This window comes from Vanacampus margaritifer, chromosome 1 (genome assembly GCF_051991255.1).
Source record: "Vanacampus margaritifer isolate UIUO_Vmar chromosome 1, RoL_Vmar_1.0, whole genome shotgun sequence".
Lineage (NCBI taxonomy): Eukaryota > Metazoa > Chordata > Actinopteri > Syngnathiformes > Syngnathidae > Vanacampus > Vanacampus margaritifer.
This window is the reverse complement of record NC_135432.1, coordinates 53,029,532-53,053,398: the sequence shown is the minus strand read 5'-3', so window position 1 is coordinate 53,053,398 and position 23,867 is coordinate 53,029,532. Positions and strand designations below refer to the sequence as shown.

The window sequence follows — 23,867 nt, the reverse complement described above, 5'->3', positions numbered from 1 at the left end:
ATTACAAACATAACGCAGTGTGTGTAAGAGCTATAACGAGGCAATTAAGAGCACGGCAAAGCTAATGAGGCAATTAAACACGACAAAGTTACATGAGGTACAAACATATATGAACCACAGACATAGGTGATATTACTCACAACAGAAGTACTTACTTAACCTCAGTAATTCACGTGATGAAATGAACAAGTGTTACCTCATAGGGAGACATACAGGAAACGAACAAGATGGAACAAAACTTTTGTTCCCCCCGACAAGAGTAGGGGCCGATACTAGTATCGATACCCGTCGCGAGTACCGATACCATGAAATTGGCCTGGTATCGGTACTCTCCCATCCTAGTTGCAACCTTCGGTGACAACCTTAGTAACAAAAGTAGGACAATCAGTGATACATATATTTTAACGACCTACCCAATATGATATGGAAACACAACATAACACAGCTAGGGCTGACGAAGGCACTTTATTTGCTGATTTTAAAATGTACGCACGGACTGTAGGTGTTTGTTTCACGGGCGCAGCCCACAAAGTAGCCTAGCCCACCTGGATGTCTCCCGGTACTCCAGATTAGCCAGGCCTGTCAGTGTATTGTGGGTAATTTTTACATAAAAAATAATAAATAAAATGTTGGGTTGAGTAGCAAATCAAAGGCAGTGCTGTGCACTAAACACAAAGACCACAAAAAAAAATCCTTCATTCAATCATTATAAAACTTTACAACCAAAATAATACATCTGTTTTGAAATCGAGCCATGCTGTATGAAATATAAAATATTTTTTTAAATGAAAGAAACAAGCTATTTGGCAAGATATTGTCCTCCTCCACTTGACACAGAGCTGTAGAGTTCAATAAAGTCAATATTTCATTTTTTGACTGCACAAGTGTTGCTGAGAAGTGTCCAAACTTATGCACCATATCTGTAATATAGACTGCAAAAGCAGATGTGTTGCCGGAGCAATAACAGATATGCCGTTTTCCTTTTTAAAAGCTTGTGTGAAGTATAATTCAAATGATTTTAGCTTATGTCGCTACATGTTGCTTGTACTATTGATGATTTATGTGCTCTGGATTGAAGGTGCCAGGGTGGAATTTGATTTTCTGTTTGTGCTTTATTTAAGCCTTGGTGCATTTTATAATGCCTTTGAAATTATGCTTAATTGCCCGTCTCACTGATGGTAAAGAGGAGGCTGGTAATTAAAGAGGGTTGCTGGAAATGAATTGACATGTTATGGAGGCGTTGGCATGCATGCAATGTCACTTATGTGTGCAAATAAAGAAGATAAATGCTGTGCTGGCATGAAATTGTGCTCTAGTAACCTTAACCTTAATGATGTTTTAGTTTATGCTCAGCCAGCGTGTTATGGTGTCTCTTTTTGCACGAGAATTCTACCCCCTGTCATCGTGTTTAACATTTTTCCTTTAAAAACCTTCCTGTGTTCAATTATAAGAGGCCTCACAATCCAGACATGGCAGCATTGAGTTTCAATAGTTGAGCTATTGCTAGATGGTATTGTTTTAAGAGCTAAGAAAATGATGTTGAAGAATGTGTCCATAAAGACTGATCCAAAAAACTAACTTGGGTGGGATTCTCCTCAAAGAGGGCGGTGGGGCCGTAATCACTTGTCATAATACTCTGGGTCGGAAATTCTTTGCATTAACACACACACACACACACACTATATATATATATATGTATATAGTGCGTGTGTGTGAATTGAATTAGGATGTCTGAAAAAGAAAGTGTAACACATTTGTTTTTAATTACAATTAATAAAAACTACATTTTCTGCAAACTTTACAAGCACTCATATGGAAACATGAATGATATTAATACATACAGGGATTCTTTAAATTAACATTAGATGTACATGCTTTGAGCATAAAAGGAGAAAGCAAGTTAAGGTTTTTGGTACATTGAAAGAAAATGGGAAAATTCTTTTGAAAAGAAACAAACAAGTAGTATTGAGGCCATTAATCAAATATACATTAAAATACAATTCACGTGTACGATTTGGCTTCCTAGCTTTACATTAAGAATGACAAAACCTTTACCACACATCTTATCTATCATTCACAATTTTTACACACATAAAAACTTCGGTTTTGTAGCTGCATGTTTTTTTTTTCTTTAATAAAAGTCTTCAACCACATTGAAAAGGGGAGTCAAGAAGGTGCTTTTCCCCCTGTAGCGCAAGGAGATAGGAATAAGACATAGTAAGAGGAATAAGGCTGTGAGTGACCAGTCCATGGTATCCCCATCTCTTGCCCTAATCAGGGCAAGCACTCTAGAAATTGGGCCTGTTAGATTGCATAACTTGGAGCAAATGTAGATTCTTTTTTTTGACCTTCTACTCTCTCCCATTGGAACCAAACATTATTTGGAGTCATGGCTCATATTGTGGAAGACCTTCTCTTAGCTCGACACCTGATACATAGAAGATGATCCTGTGTGGGCGTATGAAATGGTGCCAGAGTCATGAGCCCCTGGCACCCACCATCAGTAAATTAGTCCAAAAGCAACATTGAGGGCCTTCAAAGTTCTTACAGATTATCCACAACAAAGGTCCTGTGACCAGTTAACAGCTTTTTTCTTTGGCATAATTGCCTTTGAGGTTGGTAAGAAGATACTGCTGTGGGCCCCCCCCCAGCCATGCCTCTCTCTTCTCTCTACTTCAGCGATTGAATGATCACAAGGGTAACTTAGAGAAGTGTGAACATGCTCACACATCTGTGATGTCGGTATGTACATGGGTGTTAAATTAGGAGGTGTGCATGTGTGCGTTCAGCAAATATGTAAAATGCACAAAACAGAATGCAGGGGGTGAAGTTGGTAATTTCAATTGTAATAGTGCAAAAATTAAGCAAATGGCTTATGAAGCACAGGGAAGGCAAATTTGGGAAATTAAAAATGAAATCATCCTACTAAAAATGTCTGTTGGGCGTGGTTCATACAAAATAAAGATTTTTAGTGCATCAAAGCTACATTGGAAGACAAAAATAATAACATAAAACTTTCGTTTTTTTTCATAATTTAGTTGCAATATATTACACGAATTCCAAATGTATACTTAACAACAAAACATGATATGCATATACTGTAAAAAATATATACGTAAAAAGAGGAACGACGAAGAGAAATGCTCGAAGGATGTGGGGGTACACGCACACATTTCCTCAGAATTTGGCTCAAATAAATATCAAAAAGTAAACCGTGTCATCCAGTTTCAAAACACCAGACTTGTTTTTTCTTTCAAGGAAAAAAAAAATGCCTGAACAATAGGCAAAGAGTTAAGGGCGTAATCCTGCACGGACTAAAAAGAGCAAACTCTCCAATTATTATCCAGCATCCTGCTCAGAGTTAATTGACGGATGTGACAGCAGAGGATGTCCATTGTGCTAAAGCCAACCTGCAGACAGCATCACCAAGGTCAAGGTGTCCATTTGGATAATAAATTAGGACCAGTTGAGCATATGAAGACGCTCAAGATGCAACCAGGAGTTTTTTTTCTCATTTTTTTTTTAAAGATATATTTGACGTCATGTTTTTGCAAATGGAAGCTTCGAAGGACTGATTGCTACAGCAGTGCCGCCAAGCCTTGCAGGGATGTTTGAGTCACTCATGGGCCAAACATTCAGTCTGGTTGCTCTCCTCCACCCTCATGAGGGCTGACTCAGTCTGAAGAGTCTGTCTGCTGTTAACGAAATGACTTCTCTCAGCTCATATGGCTTTTTATAGGCTTAAAGGGTACATATCTTAGCAGAGTGCAAAAATTCACGCAAAGTTTACAAAATACGTGGACGTCTCGTTCGCGTCGAATGCAGAAAGTCTCAATAAGCGAGTGCTACGGAAATAAAAGACAAACATGCATCGTATCTTTTTTTTTGGGGTTCTTTTTCTTTCAGTGTTCGGGATTTTGTTTATAATTCTCTTCGCTTCCCCAGCCTTCCTCCATCATGGGGTTCGAGGCGTCTGCTAGTCAGTAAGGCCTCCAGACGGATTCATCCAGACGGCCCGAGGCGCTCATGGCCGTGGGGGAATTGCTGTGGCTGCCGTCAGCCTCCACGCCGTCGCTCTGGGTGTTCAGGCCCGGGTTCATCAGGCTGTTGGCGCCGGCGGTGCCCGAGGCCCCCGAGCAGGAGAGGAGACGCGTTGGGGAGCGCTCGCCCCCGGGGTTTGCCACCATGGAGAACTGGTAGGAGCCGGATCCTGTGCCGTAGTACAAGTAGGAGTTGGATTGGAAGTTCTGGCTCTGGTTGTTTGAGTAAGGAGGCGGCAGGTAGGTGTGGTATCTGGACGGAGCCGACATGCTGAGGCCGCTGATGCCAGTGCTGGAAGTGTTGGTGGAGTAAGGGAAGGCCCCTGGGTAATGAATGCGAGGGTCTGAGAAGCGAGGGTCGGTCAGTGGAGATGGGAAAGAGGTCCTCTGCTGGAATAGATCCGTTGTCCCTGTCGGCAGAAACAAATGTTGGTGCGTCAAAAAAAAGAAGCTGTTTGCATAGCATTTCTGCACTATTTAAAGGGAAAGTTAATCCCCAAAATCCTTGACAATAATATGTTCAATGCAACTTCACTAGTCTTAAACACGGTATTCTGATTAAAATTTGCTTTGTAGAATCTGAATTTCAGCAGCAAAATAATTAATTTTATTCATCACACGGGGCGGCCATTTTGCTACTTGCTGTTGACTGAAAATGACATGAATAAAATTGTTGGATTTTGCTGCTTATTTCACACTCCTGATTTTATACATCCAGTTATGTCCAGGAACAGAGGCATTTGGAAGTGTAACCAGTTCAGTTGCTTATTCAGGCTTTTGCTTGACTAAATAGCACTTGAAAACTAGCACTGGGACAGATTTTTTCCCCACTACCACTGTGTAGGTGTAGATTTTTTAAATTTATTCCAGTGTGAATCAAATGAACATTTTTACAATATGTTTGAATGTGTGGAGTTGCTATGCTAACGATTTGTAAAGACACAAAGAAACTGACTATAGTAAAACGTTTCTCTGATTTAAAGGATCTTTGTGCAGTTTGTCACGTTTTTACTCGCGTACATGCACGATCTTAAAGCGACAGCCACAGTTGAAAAACAAAGACATGACTTCAAATGAGGTAAGAAAAACGCCACCCCTCCCCAAAGAAACTGGAGTGTGAGGGTCCGCACACTCTACTATAAAGGGAAGATGAAAGCTGAGAGATGCAGTCAGAGTAAAACAGTCAGGGCTCTTTGTACTCATTTGGCCATTGGTGGAGCATGCATGATGTAGAAAAAGCTTTAACATGACCTTTTTAAACGTCACAATGCACCATTAAGGTGAACATAGCGAATAAGCAAAAATGTTTTACTTACGACACATTTCTCTTGTTTTGATTTTCAATTTTGGAGATCAGCACAATACAGGGGCGGATCTTTTGTAAAGGATTACTGGGCTGCTGACCACCCCAAAATCTCCTTGTGCCCTCTTCAGAAAACTGTCATATAATAGTTTTATTTTATTTATTTATTTATTTTACTAAAATGTATAAACAATGTGAAAATGCTCCTGTAAAAAAAAAAAAAAAAAAAAAACAATGTGAAAATGCTTGGAATTTATATATACATATTTTAAACCATTTACTATTTTTAGTTCATTCTTCTAATTTTCTGTATGTGACCTGCAGAGGAAAAAGTTTGGATATCCCTGGCCTAGTCTATATCTTTAAAATCTAAACAATTTGGAATTTGACTTAAAACTGAAAGAAAAGATGTTTGGACAAGATTCTTGAAAGAGGCAAATTGGCTTGGCATCAGCTGATCTCCATCATTCCATAGCCTCACAATCTATATTGGGTCGTCCACCATGCCTCCCCCCCCCCCCCCCATTTACATGCTTGATGGTACAACGAGCATGTTGTGTGGCTTGTTACACAAAATGATGTTAACCTGAGGCTTCAATATTTGACTGGCTCAAGGCCCTGGAAACCCACATGACGCCACTCGAGCCAAAACATTAACTGGGCTGTTGAAGTATCTAAAAGTTGGAAGGGTCTACTGTATGCCTTTCAATTAGAGATGTTTTCACAGCAATGAACTTCATCATCATCTTCCCACAGCCTCATGAAGACCACTGATCATAAGAGAGCCCCCCCTCACCACATCCCACCTATCGCTCTTCTAAAAACACAGCAACATAAAGAATTCTGTCTCTGTCAAGGTGATGAAAAGAAGCTTTGTCAGCCCCGATGAGCGCTTTGTGCAAACACAGACGACTTGTTGGGCTGTTGTTGCGTAACTCATCATGAATCGTTCTCAAGAGGCAGACATGAAGACAACAAAGATAAAGCGAAAGGGAAAAGCCCAGAACAAAGAAAGCATTTATAGGAATATCATCTGAATGAATGTGTGTCTCAGCCGAAGACCTGTCAGAGGTGTCTTGTGGGGACACACGCTAACATTTATTTATCCATCCCCAACATGAGAAGGAAGCCTTGCTTCTACTCCAATCTCAGCTCCTATACAGTAAAACCATATCAACCTTTCATCCAGGTATCCCTCAGAGCAGCATTTCTGCCTCTGAAGCGAGCACATGACGTTGCCTGACTTGTCGAGTGTGTTCACTTGTCACGCTGCAGAACATATTTTGGATGGAGGCAATATGGCCACAAGCCATAACCGTAAACGCCCTGAATCCAGTTGACGCTCATAATAGAGAGTTCCTCATACCTGCTGACACCTGTTGCTTACACACACACGCACACACATGCGCGCACACGCACTCACGCATTCACGCACACACGCACGCACCACAGTCCATTTGTGTAGCTGATTGTGGCTTTGGTGTGTCCAACATGGCCACATGACCACATGACTGCAAGTGTAAAATGTGGATTTGGATGGCAGAAAAAAAGGGATCTTGTATCAGTGAAGCAAGCAGTTGCATGCTGCAACCCTGAGGGGGGAAAATGCCAAACTTGCGTGCCACAGTCTTGTTCAAATGTCTTTTCCCTATGTCTGGAGAACTGGGGTCCATTTTCAGCTGAAAAAAATATTCCTTTGCACTTTCCGTTGGTCCTGCTGTGCGCTTTTTTTGTCTTCTTTTGGGGGGTGACGGCGTCTAGTGGTGCCGGTGGGGGCTGTTTCTTTTTCCAGAGTCGACCAGGCGCTGGAGTTCATATCTGATTTCACGCAAGGAAAATTCGAGCCTTCAGCTGCTGTTGATTCGGGTGAAGTGGAGTCGGCGCACTAATTCCTGCCGGACTCCCAAAAGAACTCGGTCTGTCTCTTTCTCTTTGTCTGTCTCTCTTCATCGTCTTGTGTCGGTGCTATTTTTGGGTCAGCGGAGAGGGGAGGGGTCGCGCATGATCCCCGCTTGATTGGAGTTGGTGGAAACGTGTTGGCTAAACTGCGGTGGGGAATCGCCTCCTGCGCTCTTTCAGGGGAAACTCGACTGGACACGTATCACAACATCTTAATGGGCTTGTGCAGTCTCAAAGCTCTTGGCCCGGGTCCAAGAGGAGCAAAAAGCTCAGCTGTACAGTAGCTCCCTCTAGAGGAAAGGGCTACATAAACTGTTTGGTAATGGAGAAGCAAACTTTCGCAGTCTGTTTTCTCTCTCTCCTAACCACGGTGCATACTTTCCTGCCCCCACCCATCCTAAGTACAGGCTTCGCTGTTGTGGCTGTGGTAACTGTGGTGTATCGCTGGCAGAGAAAAGCCGAGACTAGTAGTAGCTGCTTGTAACCTCTGCATCCCCAAACCACACATGATCTCCATTAGGCTCATCTGAAATGTGTTTGCAAGGACAGGAGAGGAGATGGACCCCAGAGGGCTCGCTTGGCACGGTCCAAAGTCTGTGATGTTCACAGGCTACAAAGCGAGTAGCAGGGAAGCAGAACTTTTTTAGAAGAACGCAGTGTTCCGTTGCTCTCTTTCCTCTTCTCCCTCTGAAGCGTAGCGCCACACACTTATTTCATTCTGGGGTGGAGTACTTTGCCTCATTTTTGCTTAGCTTCAAAAGACCACTAGTCCACAGTGAAGCGTGTAACCCAGATTGGAGAGGAGGTTTGACTCATTTGCTTATGCGGAAAACGGATTTTGCTTGTTAACACAAGGGCGAGTTTCAAACGACCACGTCTCCGCACGGGATGGTGCTCAATTGTGTGTATGTGAGGCTGAGCCGGGTAGTAAAAAGATGCAAATCCAGGTGCTCACCTGTGAAATGTTTACATAGGCTTGATGCAAACTGTGACGGGCAGCACACAAGCAATGTTGCCTCAGGCAAATTAGTGAAGGGAAAGAAATGGGTCGGAGCGGGAATCATTTTCAGATCTTCTTCCTCAACATACCGGTACATAAACGTCTGCACTGCACCGAGGTTTTCGTAAAGTAGGTTCATACCTCCTGTATGAGATTGACAGGTTCACTTTGAAGAACTGGTTTGGTTAAGTAGAAACTCGTATGGCATTGTACATGCAATTAATGCGGACGAGTGGGTGTGGATGCCATGACAAGCAAATAACCGGAGACTAAGTGAACACAAAAGACCTCCAGTTGTTTATTCAAGTTGTCCTTGCTTGGAGGCCAATGCATCACATTGAATGCAAATGATATTCACCTCTTCTGCATGCATCATATGTTAGTGCAAACATTTTTGCATGTGCCCTTTCTGTGACATGCAATCAAAGCAAGCCACATAAAGTGTTAAATAATCAATTACCTGTAAAGAGGGGTAGGCCTAAATTCATTAGACCCTTTTGGTTGGTTTGGAAAAGGGATTTTTTTTCCTATTCTTTGATTAATTAATAAAAAATGTTTTTAGAAGAAACTATAATGGAAGCCGTTGTAGCAGCAAAAGGGGCTTTTTTGGTGAAAGTTTAATGATTTCAAAAAAAAAAAATTCCCAACTACCCTGAACATTCGGCACTGCAGCAACTTGATGTCCCAATCACAGAGTCAGAGTCCAAGTCATTTGACTTGATTATCTGCCGATACTCAGTCCTGATCCAATATTTCTGCAATGCGATAAAAGAAAAAAAAACACAGATCTGATAGGCTGGATCAGGATCTGGAGAGATTTAGCATTTCATACAAAATTGGTGATCAGCTGTAATGTCTTAATTTGCCCAATTGATCAATGACATCATTGTTTGGCTCTCCTAAATAAGATTATGTCTGATGTCTATCAGCATTTTTTTTTAAAGATTTTTAAAAAATATATACAGTACGTGTGATTTAGCTATTCATGGGCCGGGTCGATTTTTTTAAAATAGATATATCGCTCCATCTTCTGATCGAATAGGTTCTTGTTTTTTTGATTGGTCATCGTGATCGGCCCCAAAAAAATCTTATCGTGTAAAGCCTTAAGCCTAGTTTCAATGATCTTAAATAAAAAAATATATTTTAATGAAGGTATCCCAAAATGATACCTTTTTATATGGCTGTGAATCCGAAGTGGTTAATTATATGTATTTTTTAAATCTCCTTTTCGCCGACACTGATTAACTGAAAATGACGTGATCGGCCCCGATTTCACATCATGTCGATCGGATCGGGAAAGTCGTGCAATGTGTGTAAGTTAAAAGTAATTCCAATCCTCTCTTTAGCGTGCGCCCTCATCATAGTACGTGTCGATGATTCAGTGCGTGTTGTGTGGCGTGATGGTTTGTGGTGAGTCGGGGACAAATAGTAGAATAAGAGGGCTGTTTGACAACAGAGACAACCCAACTTGCCAAAAAACAAATGAAAGAAAGAAGGAGTGGGAGGGAAAGATGAAGATGAAGAAAGTCAAGCAGGGTGGTGGCGTCCTAGGAATGTTCCGGGCTGTTCAAGGGCCCTACGGGCAAAATGAAACAGACTCCAAAATTGTCGGAATGGCACACCCTGTGTTGTGCCCGCCTTTCCAAAGCCTCTTCTCTATTTCATATTTATTTTTTAGCCTTTTTTTAAAGTCAGACAGAATATAAATTTATTTTAAAATCTCTGCTTAGATAATAGATGCCCCAAGGGCTGTGCAAATAGATCTAACCTGAACTAATCTTACAACTTTTTTGTTTGACTTGATCTGAGTAACAAATGTGCACATGCTTTTATACATACAGTAGACAAAACATGACGATCTTTAAATTCACATGCAATCTGGAAGAACCATCCCTCTTCTGAGGAAAATTGGAAAAAGGTTTGTCATAAAACCAATAGCTGTCAGGTCAGGTCTTGGCAAAGTCTTACCTGGCCATGGTCTGAGGTCCTCCTCCACTTTGCATGTCTTCAGAGAAGGCGGGTCCATCTGATCTTGCCACAGAGCTGTTGAAAAACACAATTTGCATCAACATTACATGACATACAGTAAATCATACCGTCGGTATTTTATGGCACGGAGAGCGATGTGTAGGTGGCATATAAATAAAGCTCAGTCCCCCCCCCCCCAAAAAAACTCCATGACAGACCCGTCAAACTGTCTTGGCATGTAGCGGTTTGGAGATGTGTCTTCCTGTCACAGGCTGGCCTCTGCTGACTGAGCAGTGGGCAGCGACGGCTGATTTTCTCACCAGAGTGAGAGCAGCCTTGGAGAAAACATGCCAGATGGGTGCTTGGCAGATATTTGGGGGTCTTGCAGGCGAGACAATGGTGGGGCAGTGGAGACTTGTGAAAGGCAACAGCAAGTCAGCCAGTAAAGCTGTCAAGAAGCAAGCGAAGGTGGAGGAGCCGCTGGCCCAGCGCGTGGGACCCTGCTTCGCACTCAACGGCCACACCGCAAAAGGTTCTGACACAAACAGGCTCTGTTTGCTCTTGGTCTGAAATGATGCACTTGACTCGAGTCAGCTTGCACTGAGTACGAAGAAAATCTCAACACATGGACGTACGTAGGCAAGTCAACATGTCTTTTAATAACAAACTGATACACTTTATCAGTGGTTATTAAAATTGTTGAAGGTACTGAACCACACCAGTTTCCTGTGTGCATCCAACAAACCCTTCTTTATCTAAGTCAAGACATACGAGACAAGACTAGATGGTTTTTTTTTTGTATTCCCCATCTTCATACAGCTTAAGGAAGTGTCCCTTTAGTTTTGCTAAGTAGCTAGTTGTGCTACACAAGAATTGCTCAACTTGGCATTGCAAATTGTGCAGTTAGGACACTGACTCCCATCAGTCAACTCAACTCTATATTTAAAGAGCACTTTAAAACAACCACTGTTGTTTTCTTAAGATGGAACCCAGGGGCAGCAAATAGGCTATAATGAAAACAGTAGAGGCCCCATAATTGAACCCTGTGGAACACCATACGTTTTGTTATACATGTGAATTTCATATTGCAATATTCATACGACCACTTTCTATTTTTGACAAAGTTAGTATGAAGGGATTATGATAATAAATAAATCACATGACGCACCATCATAACAGTCAAAAGTCGACTACTGAGCGCACCAAATTCCCCAAAATTGTTCTACATGAATTTGTTCAAAATATCTCGTTGAAATTATGTGTCTGCCACGTGGTGTCATGTCTTCTGCATGTGAGTAAACCCGTTGTTGTGGCTATTAGGGCAAATACGGATGCCAAAAGCAAGGAGTTAGATGGAGCATGATGTTCACCTATAGCTACAGTGGGCTCCGCATGCGTAAGATCCACGCTTCCCCTTCACTTCCTCTGCAAAGGACCAAATCAGCACTCAGTCCCCGAGAGGTCCTGCACTATGGCGCACAATGGCAAATTCTTACATCTAAATGGCCTTATTCAGACTGGCTTGCAAGCAGCTGGTGTGATTTGCTCAAGAAAATAAACATTTCCTTCAAATATTTTGATTGGCCAGCAGACAACATCAATAGCAGAAGCACAGATTACCCCTGTTAATAAAAAGGCCCACCCCTGGGTGGAGCTGGGGGAGTGGGTGAGGCTAGGGGGCTGTAAATGGGAACGAGGCGGCTGTGTCGCTAATAGCCAACATTGGGAGGGGGTACTGATGTAGTATTGAAATAAACACAGGATACTTATTGAAGTTTATGTGCAGTGGCCAAGAAGACCTCTGAGCCAAAATGGCGTCCGTCCTCGTGACTCCGGGTTGCGCGACGCCTCTCAGATATGTAATGCGCTCGCCGCAATGAAGCGTGTCATTGAGAAACAGTCAAAGCGGGCCCTTGTGCCGGCTTCCTGTTTCACTTAGGCCTTAGGCGTCGCAACAGCGAGAGAATGCGAGAGCGCGGGCCAGCGAGAAAGAAAGACGCCAACGAAGAGAGAGCGTGCTGACGACGTGAGGAACATGGCCTTGGCTCAGCTATGTCGGACATTTGATATGTCTTTTGAGCCCTCACTTATAACGTGAGCAAAAACAAACACATGAGCTGAAAATTTTGAAGTTCTTTTAGAGGGCTTGCCCCCCTGCACTTCCTCTTTCCCCCCCAGACTCAATAGAGACTGTTCATGGCGCGCATGCCGTTTCTATAATTGCAGAAACGTAGGACTTAGGCTAACACTGATGTGAAATGATAACTTCCACAAACAATAGTGGGCGGTAAAATACAACTTGCTCCGACTTCTCCTTTTTTTTCTCTTTTTTTTTCTACACACACATCTAACTTGTTTTTCTTGAAACATTTTCAGTTTGAAGTATTCATTTCAGGGTCAGAAAGAGAGGGTAACCACAAGAGAAGCTTACAGGCACCATAACAAATAAACTTCATGGCGGCCATTGACATATTATATAAATAGCGTCGTGTTTTAAGGACTAGTTTGGTTGCGTTGGCCTCAAAGGACCAGCTTCCTGCTGAGGTTTGGCACCAATCTTGGTTGAGCACGACGGCTACACTTTAAAGTCCACGCCATAGCTACCTGACGGTGCACATTTCCTGTCTCGCTCATGCGCCTAATTGGCTGATCATGTCACTCTAGATGTGGGAATTACTCAGATACTCTTGGCTGTGATGCTAGCAGAGCGCCACCTCGAACCTGGGGGGCCAGTCGGCTTGTTTATGTGGAGTAAACACTGTGGTCAATGTGGACGAGGCGGCAGGGGCCTGGTTATGTTGCGCTGGTCCTGAATCAAACAGGATTTTCTCGAGCCCTGTCCAGACAGAACAAGAAGGCACAGCTGTAGCAGATCTGTGCTGTGGAAATTGAGGAAGTCAGAGAATTTGCCCCAAGTCTCATTAATGGAGAATTTAGAAGGTCAAGGTTGAGTGCATTAACAAATTGAGGTTGGTAAATTCTGCCTCATTCCATTGCTGATTTTATCAATATCATCACCCGGAGTGCTCACTGAGACAAAAACACATTTTCAAGTTCTTATCAAAGGAAGCGACTTGATGGCAGAACATATCTGATATTCTGCTTCAGAGAGGAACACACACTTGCACCCACACTCACACACACACACACAGGGGTTGAAGGAAAAACATGTTAAGTGATACTACCTCAAAAGTGCCAGGATTTTCTTTTGGATGTGATATAGTTTTGCTTCCTCTTGTTAAAATGTGTTTCAAAAACTCTTGGCGGATCGTTAGAGGCTGTGCCAAAGGCGTGTTGAGTTTTGTCTGGATTTAGCATGAAAGGCAAAACTGGAATCATTTCCACTATGATGAAAATCACATTTTACATCTTTTGTTTATATTTATTTAAGCAAGAGTGGGGATTTTTTTTCTTCTTTTTAGGTATAGTGCAGTGGTCGACTTACAGTGAGTCGTGAGACTGTGTTGTTAGGACTTCTATGACAGTTAAGAATGTTAACGGGGAAGTCAATCCAAAATTTTCTTTACAATAATATCTTCTATGGAGCCCCATTTGTTTAAACACGCTATTTTGCTTATTATTGTGTTTGTGGAATAAGAATTAAACAGCAAAACCCACCCGTTTTTATCCATCACAGGGGGCGGCCATTTTGTCACCTGCTGTTAATTGAAAATGACACCACAGTTACTCAGGGCTCAGGTAACAGCCAGTCACAGTTTATGTGTTTCCTGAGTTAAGTCATGTGATGTTCACAAGCTGCGCCGTAATTTGTCATTGACTCGCCACCTGAGCAACTGTGATGTCATTTTCAGTTGACAGCAAGTAGGAAAATGGCCACCCCCTGTGATGGATAAAAATGGGTGGATTTTGCTGATTAATTCATATTCCACAAAGACAATATTAATCAGAAAAGTGTGTTTAGATTAATGGGCTGCATAGAACATATTATTGTAAAGAACATTTTTGGGTTGACTTCCCCTTTACAATTTTACTTAATACAGCTCATTTCAAAATCTCTGAAAGTTTTAAAGTTCAAACAACTGCAAATTGACGGCACGTTGTCAGTTGTCAGGCAAGTGTCTACATAAGAAGGCGAGGTCAGAGTCAGATGCTAAAGGATTAACACGTCCTATATCACAGGAAGACAGCAAATTGCCACCCACAGACACATGCAGTGCACACACAGACAATCTAGAATAACAATTTAGATCTCTGGAGCGTCAGATCTGCTTGACTACACGAGTCAAACCTTGAATTCTAAACCGCACACACACAAACACGCCCTCCGCAGTTTGCTGGGAATGAGCTACATGTCTAGCAGGCTTACCTGTAACCACAAAAGAACAAAAACAAGCAGTGAACGCAATGTCTGCCAAAGCGCAGGAATCCTGTTACTGCATGCACCGTAATGAGCTCTTAATTACGCTGTCTGTCTGGGACACTTGAAACGTGTATGTGAGTCTATTTTTTTCAGATGCCCTAGATACACTATTTCTCAACAAAGAGAATAAACAATTCAGACAAAGTGATGATACAAGGAGACTTATTTTGTCACAAAGCTTCAACTGTTGTAATGTCAAGTTTTGCATGTGTTGATGAGCCAGTAATGATTCAAACAAGCAGGATTAAAAGTACGGTATCGGCAAATCACAACAGTGTCTGGCTGGCCTGTTTCTTTATATGTAGACACTTTGTCTAAATGGGTTTAATAAAAACAGGAGTCTAATGTTTGAACTTGTAAAACTGCTGCCTGCACATGAATCCTTAAAGGTCATTTGCACTCCAAAGTATGTTTTTTTCAGGTTGCTGCTGTTGACTGGGGATATTCTGATGTCGTATCTGAAGCGTATCCGCGTGTAAACGCCAGCAGCCGCAACCAATGTGTGAGGTTTAACACCTGAGACTTATCATCCACGCCCATTTTGATTGAAAGCGCTGTTGTTTTTATGTCGCCACGTATCAAATTATGTTAATGAAGCAACCCGCACACAGGCGAATCTGTCACGGCTGTAAGCTTACCACTACCACAAACGCAGTGTAAAAGTGCTTACAGACAAGGTGGGAGGCCGCAGGTCTGTTATTTAATTATTTTACAGCGCTCGCCCTGTGGTATGCCATCGTGACGCTAATACCACATATTAAGGTGTGTGGCTTTTACAGCCGATCCCTTTCTCTTAATCACACACACCTCTTGTAAAAGGCCTCCAGCCATTGGCAAGAGCAAGGCCTCTACCCACCCTGCTAGCTTCTAATGATGATAATGTGTTGCGTGTGCGCAAAGTACAGTGCATGTGTGACTTGCAACAACTGATGCTCTAATTCCAGAGCTAAGAATTGCCATCCATCTCTCCTGTTTTATAAGCTGGTCTACCATTTCATCGTCAACCCCAAAACTTGAAATGCTCTTGTGTATGATATTTTTTTTTATAGACAACTAATAATGAGCATTGCATGGCCTGTCTGTTCTGTACCTTCTCTCATTGAGTGCACATGTTGGTTATTACTGTCACAGCCAATGACACAGACCTTGAGCACTTCCTAAGTTGTCACTGAATGTGTAGATTTAGTGAGCTGGTTATTGTCTTGGATAAGCTGTCGTGGGTGAGTTTTCTGAGCAGCTAAAGAAAAACACATTTTGTATGTCTTTCCCCCAAAGTCTGTAAAAGGTGAATTTAAGGTTACATTTATATTTGTTTATTATTATTCTAATACTATTGAAATTTACATTAACAAAATAAATGAGAAAAAAAAGGAAAAAAGAAAAGAAAAACAGAAAAAACAAGAAAAAAAGAAAAAAGTAAATAAATAAATAATAACAGATTTTTTTTTTGACTGATACCAGTACTAGAGTCCTCAACTCTCGAGTAATCACTGACATCAATATCAACTACCGATGCCACGTTTGATACATAAAATGTTTCCAATAAACAATGACAGATAATTTTAAAGAAAGACCTGCATATCCCAATAAAGCATTTTCCTTAAAATTGCATAAAATGAATGGCAATTTATGTTATTTTATTCTATTCTTCTCATTTCTAATTTGTAGTTCCTGATCGTAACTGGTATCAGTATTTACCCATCCATAGTAATAATAATAATAGTAATATCATTATATTTATGATAATAATAATAACAATAACAATAATACTACTACTAATAATAATAATTCTTCTTCTTCTTCTTCTTATTATTATTATTATTATTATTGATTGATTGATTGATTATTTACACAGAACTTATCTCCTGAAAGTAAAACTGACAGTGAAATATTTTTTATTCACTGGTTTTTAATTGCATCTTAATTTGTGTCGATGAAATTTTTGGGCACTGATGGTTGTCTTCATAAATGCCATTGATGACACCAATGTGTAAATGTGTCTTGTGAATTAGATGTGGAGCAATGCCTATTTTTACGATAACAAGTTGCTAGCTGTTTTCTGTACAGTACAGGCTGTGCAAAGGATCTGCATTACCATCAACAGTGTGTTAGGGACATGTGGGAGGTGAATAAAAGTCTCTGTGTTATCCTTAGTCAGCTGGTAGATAGTGTAGGACTTGCAGTGTAGGTCCATTCTTGTGACTCAGTGCTGGGTAAGCTGAGCGCAAGGCCAAACATTGGTGAATGGTTGTGATACACGCTGATAATACTGCACCCACGCACGGTTCCGGGCTCACAAACAAGCGCCCCTGAACACGGCAACATGCTGATATGAAGGTAATGAGATTCATTAGCCATCATGAGAACTAAAGAGTGGGCGGGAAAAGGAGGAGAGCAAACTGTGTGTGTTTAGTCTGCGTGAGTCCAGACATGGAATCTTGTTAAAAAGTCTCTGACATATGACAGAGAGTGAACACTCATCTTCACCCACGCAGCTGTTCACAGTGTATGCACACATCACACCACCTAAGTCTGAGCCTAAGCCCTCTACCCCTCTGCCCCTTACAGCCCCCCCGCCCCCCCAGTATTCAGCCAGTCTGAGAGTGACGTGATTGCCAAGGTAGCGGGCAGCTGTTACATTCCTGAGGCTGTCGTGTGTGGAGTGCAGAGGCCAACTGCTGCACCCACGCCAAGTCGGGGCTGGCAGCATCCGCCGCACCACCTGGCCGGGGAGCTGCACGCTGTGGGGGCCTTGGGCCCACCAACGCAGGGCATGCGGGGACAAAGATGACATGGACTTCCTTTCAGACAAGCATCGCTCATAAAAGTGGGGTACTCCACTAACCCCTTTCCTCTGGAAATGCTCGTGACTGGTGCATATTGGATGCTGTGTTGATGTGCACTACAGACGGCTAAATTTCCATTTCCAACCCTTCATTTTGGCTGCTGCATGTTCCTATGAAAGAAAATCATTAGGCCCCCAACCAGTTAGGCAAATGGACATGTGGCACCAGGAAAATTACACTTCAGTTTTGGGATAGATCGGTTATCAACAGGGCCAATTATTGGCACCAATATCCAGGATTTTGACAAATAGCAGCCTTCAATTCAAAACTGTGTTAACTTCAGGGATTTGTTTATTTACATTTTCAGGTTAACTTTATGAGATGCTGTTGAGCCTGGGAACTCTGCACCAAGAAAAGTGAAAATTTGAACTATTATATATTTAGAAATTTGGGGTAATTTTATTTACTGTATGAAACTTTACTTTAAAAAAAAAAGGTTTCATTTAACTTTTTAAGACAAATAACCCTGGGAGCTCTGAACTTCTTGTTAAAATACAAAAACAAAGAGGTCTATTATCTAATATTTAAAATAGAAAAATCAACATTTTGCAAATCTAAAAAGTCGTTTGGAGCTGCATTTCCACAATAGTAGCTAGAGATTTTCTTTTTTACACCAATATGTTCCTTTTGAGTAAAAGTGGATATCGTCTTCAAATATCAGTTCTCAGCCTCCTTGACTACTAATAATGAGTATTGTTATCGTCTCTAAAAAAATCAACCCAAAACAAAAACTAATGGCCTATCGCTACCACACTTACACTTTCTGAATTGAATTTCTCAGACAAGATAAACCATTAAAATAGTTGACAAGACACATTGGGATCATGGATAGAAAAAGTATTGATAGATAACATAAAATAAAATGTTAATACTTTTTCCTTATTGTTGATCACGTCACACCAAATGCTTGTTGCTAGGCAGAATTATAGGCACTCAAGTATATGCCAGTCACACGCCTGCATAAATGTCAAACTAAAACCTTGACATTGTCACATGGTGGGCTGTTTGTTGTTACTAATGATCACTCACTTGGTGTGGTGCTGAGGTGGCTTTGCGGAAGGGGCCGAGGATTATTGTTGACCGGACCTATTCGCATGGTTCGCTGGTAGCGCTCGATCTCCGACAGCCTTTCCGAAAATTGCTTCTGAGAATCTTCCATCTTCACTCTGTGCCCTGAAAGATGACAATAGTGATTTTTTTTTTAATTATTGTACTTAAAAAACAAAACAAAAAAAAACATGGAAAAATGTTTTTAGGTAACAAAATATCATGGAGTAAATAATAAATGTGCTTGACAATGTTTTGGACTGCAAGTCAGTCCAACTGTATGACGTTTTATAAGGGGCCAACATAACCCTGTTTTCAACCTCCAAAGGCAAAAATATTGTTTGACCTTGAAATACATGAGCCAGACTCTAGTGATACCCAAGCTGCACCTGCTGTCGTATCATCCACAGATAACAACAGGAAAAGTGCAAGAAATTATTTCCTGAGAAATGTTTTTTTCCTTGAATTGTCAGACAAAGAAATATTGGACACACACATGTAGCTTCCACCGACACAGCACTTAGTCAGAGGGAAACTCCCAGATAGGGCTTAAAGAATGCAGTCGTCAGTATTTTGTGTTTGTGTGAACATGAGCTCACTTTTAGCAACCTTAATCTTTATGTAGACCACAGAAGACTAACAACTATAAAAAAAAAAATGTGATGGCTTTTATGTGGACACTCACATGTCCGCTTACATGTACACACTGCACACACTTAACATTTATCTGGACACACCTTAAATGTCCGAGTCCGGATGAGGGTTATTCCCTCTAATGGGAGGAAGAGATTTTAATGTAACTATCAATGCACCAAAACTGTGTGTGTGAAGCGGCATGTATACATTCTGTGGTTTTCTCATTGGCATCTCTGCAGACTACCCTAATGTGAAGTAATGGCTGGATTTGAATATTTTATCACTATATAAAGGGGGCAAGGCAGACGGACCAATATGGATTTTGCCCGTCCTTTCTCTCACTGACCCATGGGCAATATATCTTCACTTGGCGGCTGACCCATGGGTAAAGTTTGCTCTCGTTTACCGCTCTGTCCATTTGGTAGTGCCCACCGCATCCCCTCCATCCCCTCTTTACCAACAATATAGAAATATCAACCTCTCTATCACACATACGTAAGAAGACACATAAGGTGCACTGGTGTGTGTTGATATAGTATTATCTGAAGTGCATGCTGGCCATCTTTTAAACATCAGCCTTAAAGCCCCGGCAACAATGTGTGTGTGTGTTTGTGAAAAAGAAAGACTCACTAATGACTCATCTGTCTGAGCAGACACAGCAGTTCTGTTTGTTTTTTGGGATGTGATTACGCCCACCAGGCCAGCCTGTGCCATTCCCTAGGAACATGTTGTGAACACACATTCTGATACACTACATGGACAAAGTTAGGGGACAACTGGCCCTACATATCTTCCGCTTCCGCAAACAAAGCCGGAAGCATAATATTGTTAAAAAAATGTCTCGGTGTGATGAAAAGATTAGGATTAAAGGTTCAGAGGAATTTAGGGGAGGATAGCACGATGGAAAATGTTAAGCGCGTTTGCCTCACGGTCGAGAAAGCTTGCATCTTAGCTTGTGTGAATTTTGGATGGATGGATGGATGGATGGACAGGTGGATGGCTCAACGGATGGATGGATGGATGGAGGAATAGATGATGGATGGATGGATGGACGGATGAATGGACAGACAGACAGACAGTGGGATGATAGCTGGATGGATGGATGGATGGCTCAACAGATGGATGGATGGATAGTTTGATAGATGAATGGATGATGGATGGACAGACGAATAGATGATGGATGGATAGATGAATGGATGGATGGTTGGTTGGATGGATGGACGGATGGATGAATTGATGGACGGACAGTGGAATGGATAGCTGGGTAGATGAATGGCTCAACAAATGGATGGATGGATATCTTGATAGATGGATGGATTATGGATGGATGGATGGATGGACGGAAGAATGGATGGATGGACAGAGGGATGATAGTTTGATGGATGGAGGGACAGACGGATTAATTGATGGACGGACAGTGGGATGGATAGCTGGATGGATGGATGGCTCGACAGATGGATGGATGGATAAATGGCCGTAAGGATGGATGAATGCATGGGTGGCTGGATGAATGAATGGGTGGATGGCTTGACGGATGGATTTTTGGATGGATGGATGGACAACCAGGACTTAAGCCAAGTTACACTCTAAAATGGTTGGCTCAAGAAACTAAATTGGGTCCAAAAGTGACCAACACATTTTTGGGTTATTCATTAAGTACAGTAAACAAACAGTAAACTCCCGTTTTGTACCCCCCAAAACACTCTAAAAATGTGTTGTTTCATGGTTCATTCAATCGGCCGAAAGTTGGGTCGATCCATTTTTGACTCAATTTGTGTTATTTTTGACCCAGCTGTTTTTAGTGTGTCATAATGATTAGCTGATTAAGTCAACTAACGCTTTGATCCCACATCGTTTGTTTTATTCCTGTATGGTCCACTTCTGTTTTAAACCACGATGGAAGGAAGGAAAGCAAGTCCGACACCCCCCCCTCTCACACACATTATGACACACATGCACAAACATGCACACACACTGAGGCTACTGTCTGGTGTGGGGGCTGCCAGGGGAGGAAAGCCTCCAAATATAGCTCCTATATGTGTCCTTGTGTAGTTATTAAGAGATTTACACCACCTCAAAAGGATCAGGTCAGGGAAATGATACATCCCACCGATCGCTGGTTGGAAAAACGGTCGACAGGCAAGGGGAAAATGATAATTGGCCAGTTTTTCGAAGGCCGCAACAGGAATAGTGTGCCTCTTTAGTGATCATTCAAGCTGGCCACAAGCACACGAGCACACACACACACACACTTGAAGCCTGCTTCCAGAGAAAGGTTATAGTAGGGTGAGACAGTTATTTGGGGTGTGGGGGGGCTTCATTAGAATGGCGCCTGGAGCTCATTAACACGGAGGCCACAGATGCTGTTAACACTCCTAATCAAGCGGCAGGACGCGTTAAGCGCTCTTCCTCACCTTCTCAAATGTTTGCTGAAACTCTCTCGCCCAACCTCGATACTTCCTACGTGCTCTCATTTTTCCAAACACACTTGCATTGATGATCATTTATTTCCTTTTATTTTTAACTTTTGGTTCTTGGGGTTACTTGTAAGTAGCAGTAAAGAAAAGTTGTTTAAAATTCCGGGGCTCTCCCTAAAGATCCATTCCTCCATTTTCTATACCGATCCTACTGTACAGGGTTGCAAAGAGGTGGAGCCTAACCCAGCTGACTTAAGCAAAAGGTTGATTACATCATGGAGTGGTTGACAATCAATTAATCAGCACATACTACCTCAAACTTGCATTCAAACAATCAAGAATCGCTGCACCATCACTAATCCAACAGAAAGAAAGGCATGGTATCAAATAAAATGTGTCATTTATTATCCATTCAAAGTCTGTAAAACAGCAGCCAAGAGCAATAGATTTGTGCTGCTTTTCAGCTTCCTTGGAATCAGTGGTGTCCAAAATATAGCTCAGGGGGCATTTGTGGCCTGCCGTCCATTGTTAAGAGACTAAAAATGACTGCTACTAGAGTTTTTGTAAATATGCGAATGAACTATTTACAATTAAATCAGTAATGTTCATTTTCATAACACTGTGGTGAATAAAGAGAGTTACTTTTTTACAAGCAAAAATGGTTTCCTCCGCTTTCTGCTCAAGTTCCAATTTGTGAAAATATCACATAAATGATTCCCAAGTAACTACATTAAAAATGGCCACCTTACAGCAGATTACTCCTGTTTTGATTGTGAATGTAGAGATGGGATTCGTCTGCTGTTCAGTGCAGGGACTGATATTTTATGGTTTGTTACAGGGTCTTGACCACCACAAAAAAAAAAAACACTGTAATATTTATAATATTCCATTGCTTGATGGACTGATTTTGGTGTGCTTGATAAATTAAAGTAAAAAAAAAAAAAGTCTATGTGCCCCTTGTATCCTTTGATTTTTCTATATGTGGACCTCGGGGGGGTCGGACACCCCTACTTTAGATATAAATTCCATTTTAAATAAAAATTCAAAAGCTGAGCGTGGATTTTTAATAATAATAATAATAATAATAATAATAATAATAATATTAATGACAATTGCCTATCAGGAAATAATGCTCCAAAAGAAAACTTTCGTCGCTGAGGAACGTGCCTAAATTCTTCAAGTGTACGGTCATTCTCAAAAAAGCGTTTCTTCTTTTTTTGGAGTACAACTGCATGCTGTCCAGCTATCTCCCAGTTAACCTTCACATTCAGGTTAATACTGCGTCTTTGGCTTGTTGACCCCAGTTGTAGTAGCGCGTGTCTGGCGCGACCGCCATCGTTTGACTCCTACTTTGCAGGGCCGGAGGGGTGCCGGAGATCCACTGCAGCCCCATTTCAGAGGGGTTTTTGCGGTGGGATGAATATTTTATGTGTCAGGGTGCACTTAGGAGAGAATGCCCTGTTTTTCTTGCTATGATATCATAACCACAAGATAGAGCTGGGAGACGGGGGCCAGTGCACACTTGAGGCCTAAACAGCGGCGCTCAATATGTAGCCAAGCAGAAATGGATGCTGTAGATTTACTAGCCTCCTTTCTGAATCATCTGAAAGCATTATGGAAGTCTATGAAGAACAAATAAATTGCTTGATATAAAATGTCTGGTATTAATAATGTACTGAGAAGGAATGGGTGTGCCGTCGTCACCCTCGCTTTGTTTTGTGAGTGTTATATTTCATAACAGTGTTTTATCTTCACTGCAAAATGACTTCCCTTGTAGCGTGCACATGGCATTTAGTGGCGGAGCTGTGAAAAGTTGTTTTTCACAAGATGGAGTCGCCACAGTGTTTCAAGACGCGGCGCATTAACAGCAAACCTAATTGAATTGTGGCCAGCTTTCCAACACTGAGAGTGTATTTGCAGCTGAAAGATCAACCAATGTCCTTCCTTCATCCTGTACTTCTTCCCTCCATGGGTGTTTATCTCCATTGAAATGAAGAAACGTTCTCATCCGCAGGGAGACACATTCAACACAAGCTCTTTTTAGTCAAGGGCTGGGTGCTTTTTTCAGGGGCAAACTGAAACTCTATCTGGATAGCAAAGGGCAATACGTGCTTTGGCCCGAACCCAAGTCTGCACCAAGTATATCTGAAGTGTAAATATTTGTATTTGCTATATAAATGGACTTGATAGGCTACAGATAACAGCCTACAATTGAAGTTGACTGCATGAATCACACATTGAAATGAAAACTATGTCAGAACTGTCAAGTAGTGGTTATCACGACAGAAGATTAATAGGAAATATATCACCACCAGTAGTTTAAGTGGGCC

At 41.7% G+C, this 23,867-nt stretch overlaps 1 protein-coding gene across 2 annotated transcripts in view; it reads right to left on the bottom strand.

Moving 5' to 3' along the window:
- Positions 1–1,744: 1,744 nt before the first annotated feature.
- The window catches only part of runx3 (RUNX family transcription factor 3), a 63,805-nt gene continuing 41,682 nt past the window's right edge, over positions 1,745–23,867 (bottom strand). The window contains exons 6-9 of one of the 2 annotated variants that reach the window (XM_077543740.1): positions 18,467–18,610; positions 12,932–13,046; positions 10,211–10,285; positions 1,745–4,450 (exon numbers count right to left, since the gene is read on the bottom strand). In XM_077543740.1, the coding sequence (XP_077399866.1) occupies positions 4,057–4,450; positions 10,211–10,285; positions 12,932–13,046; positions 18,467–18,610 (728 nt within the window). In that variant the 3' untranslated portion in view covers positions 1,745–4,056. The remainder of the gene's footprint in view (positions 4,451–10,210; positions 10,286–12,931; positions 13,047–18,466; positions 18,611–23,867) is intronic. The other variant, XM_077543829.1, reaches the window with a different exon arrangement.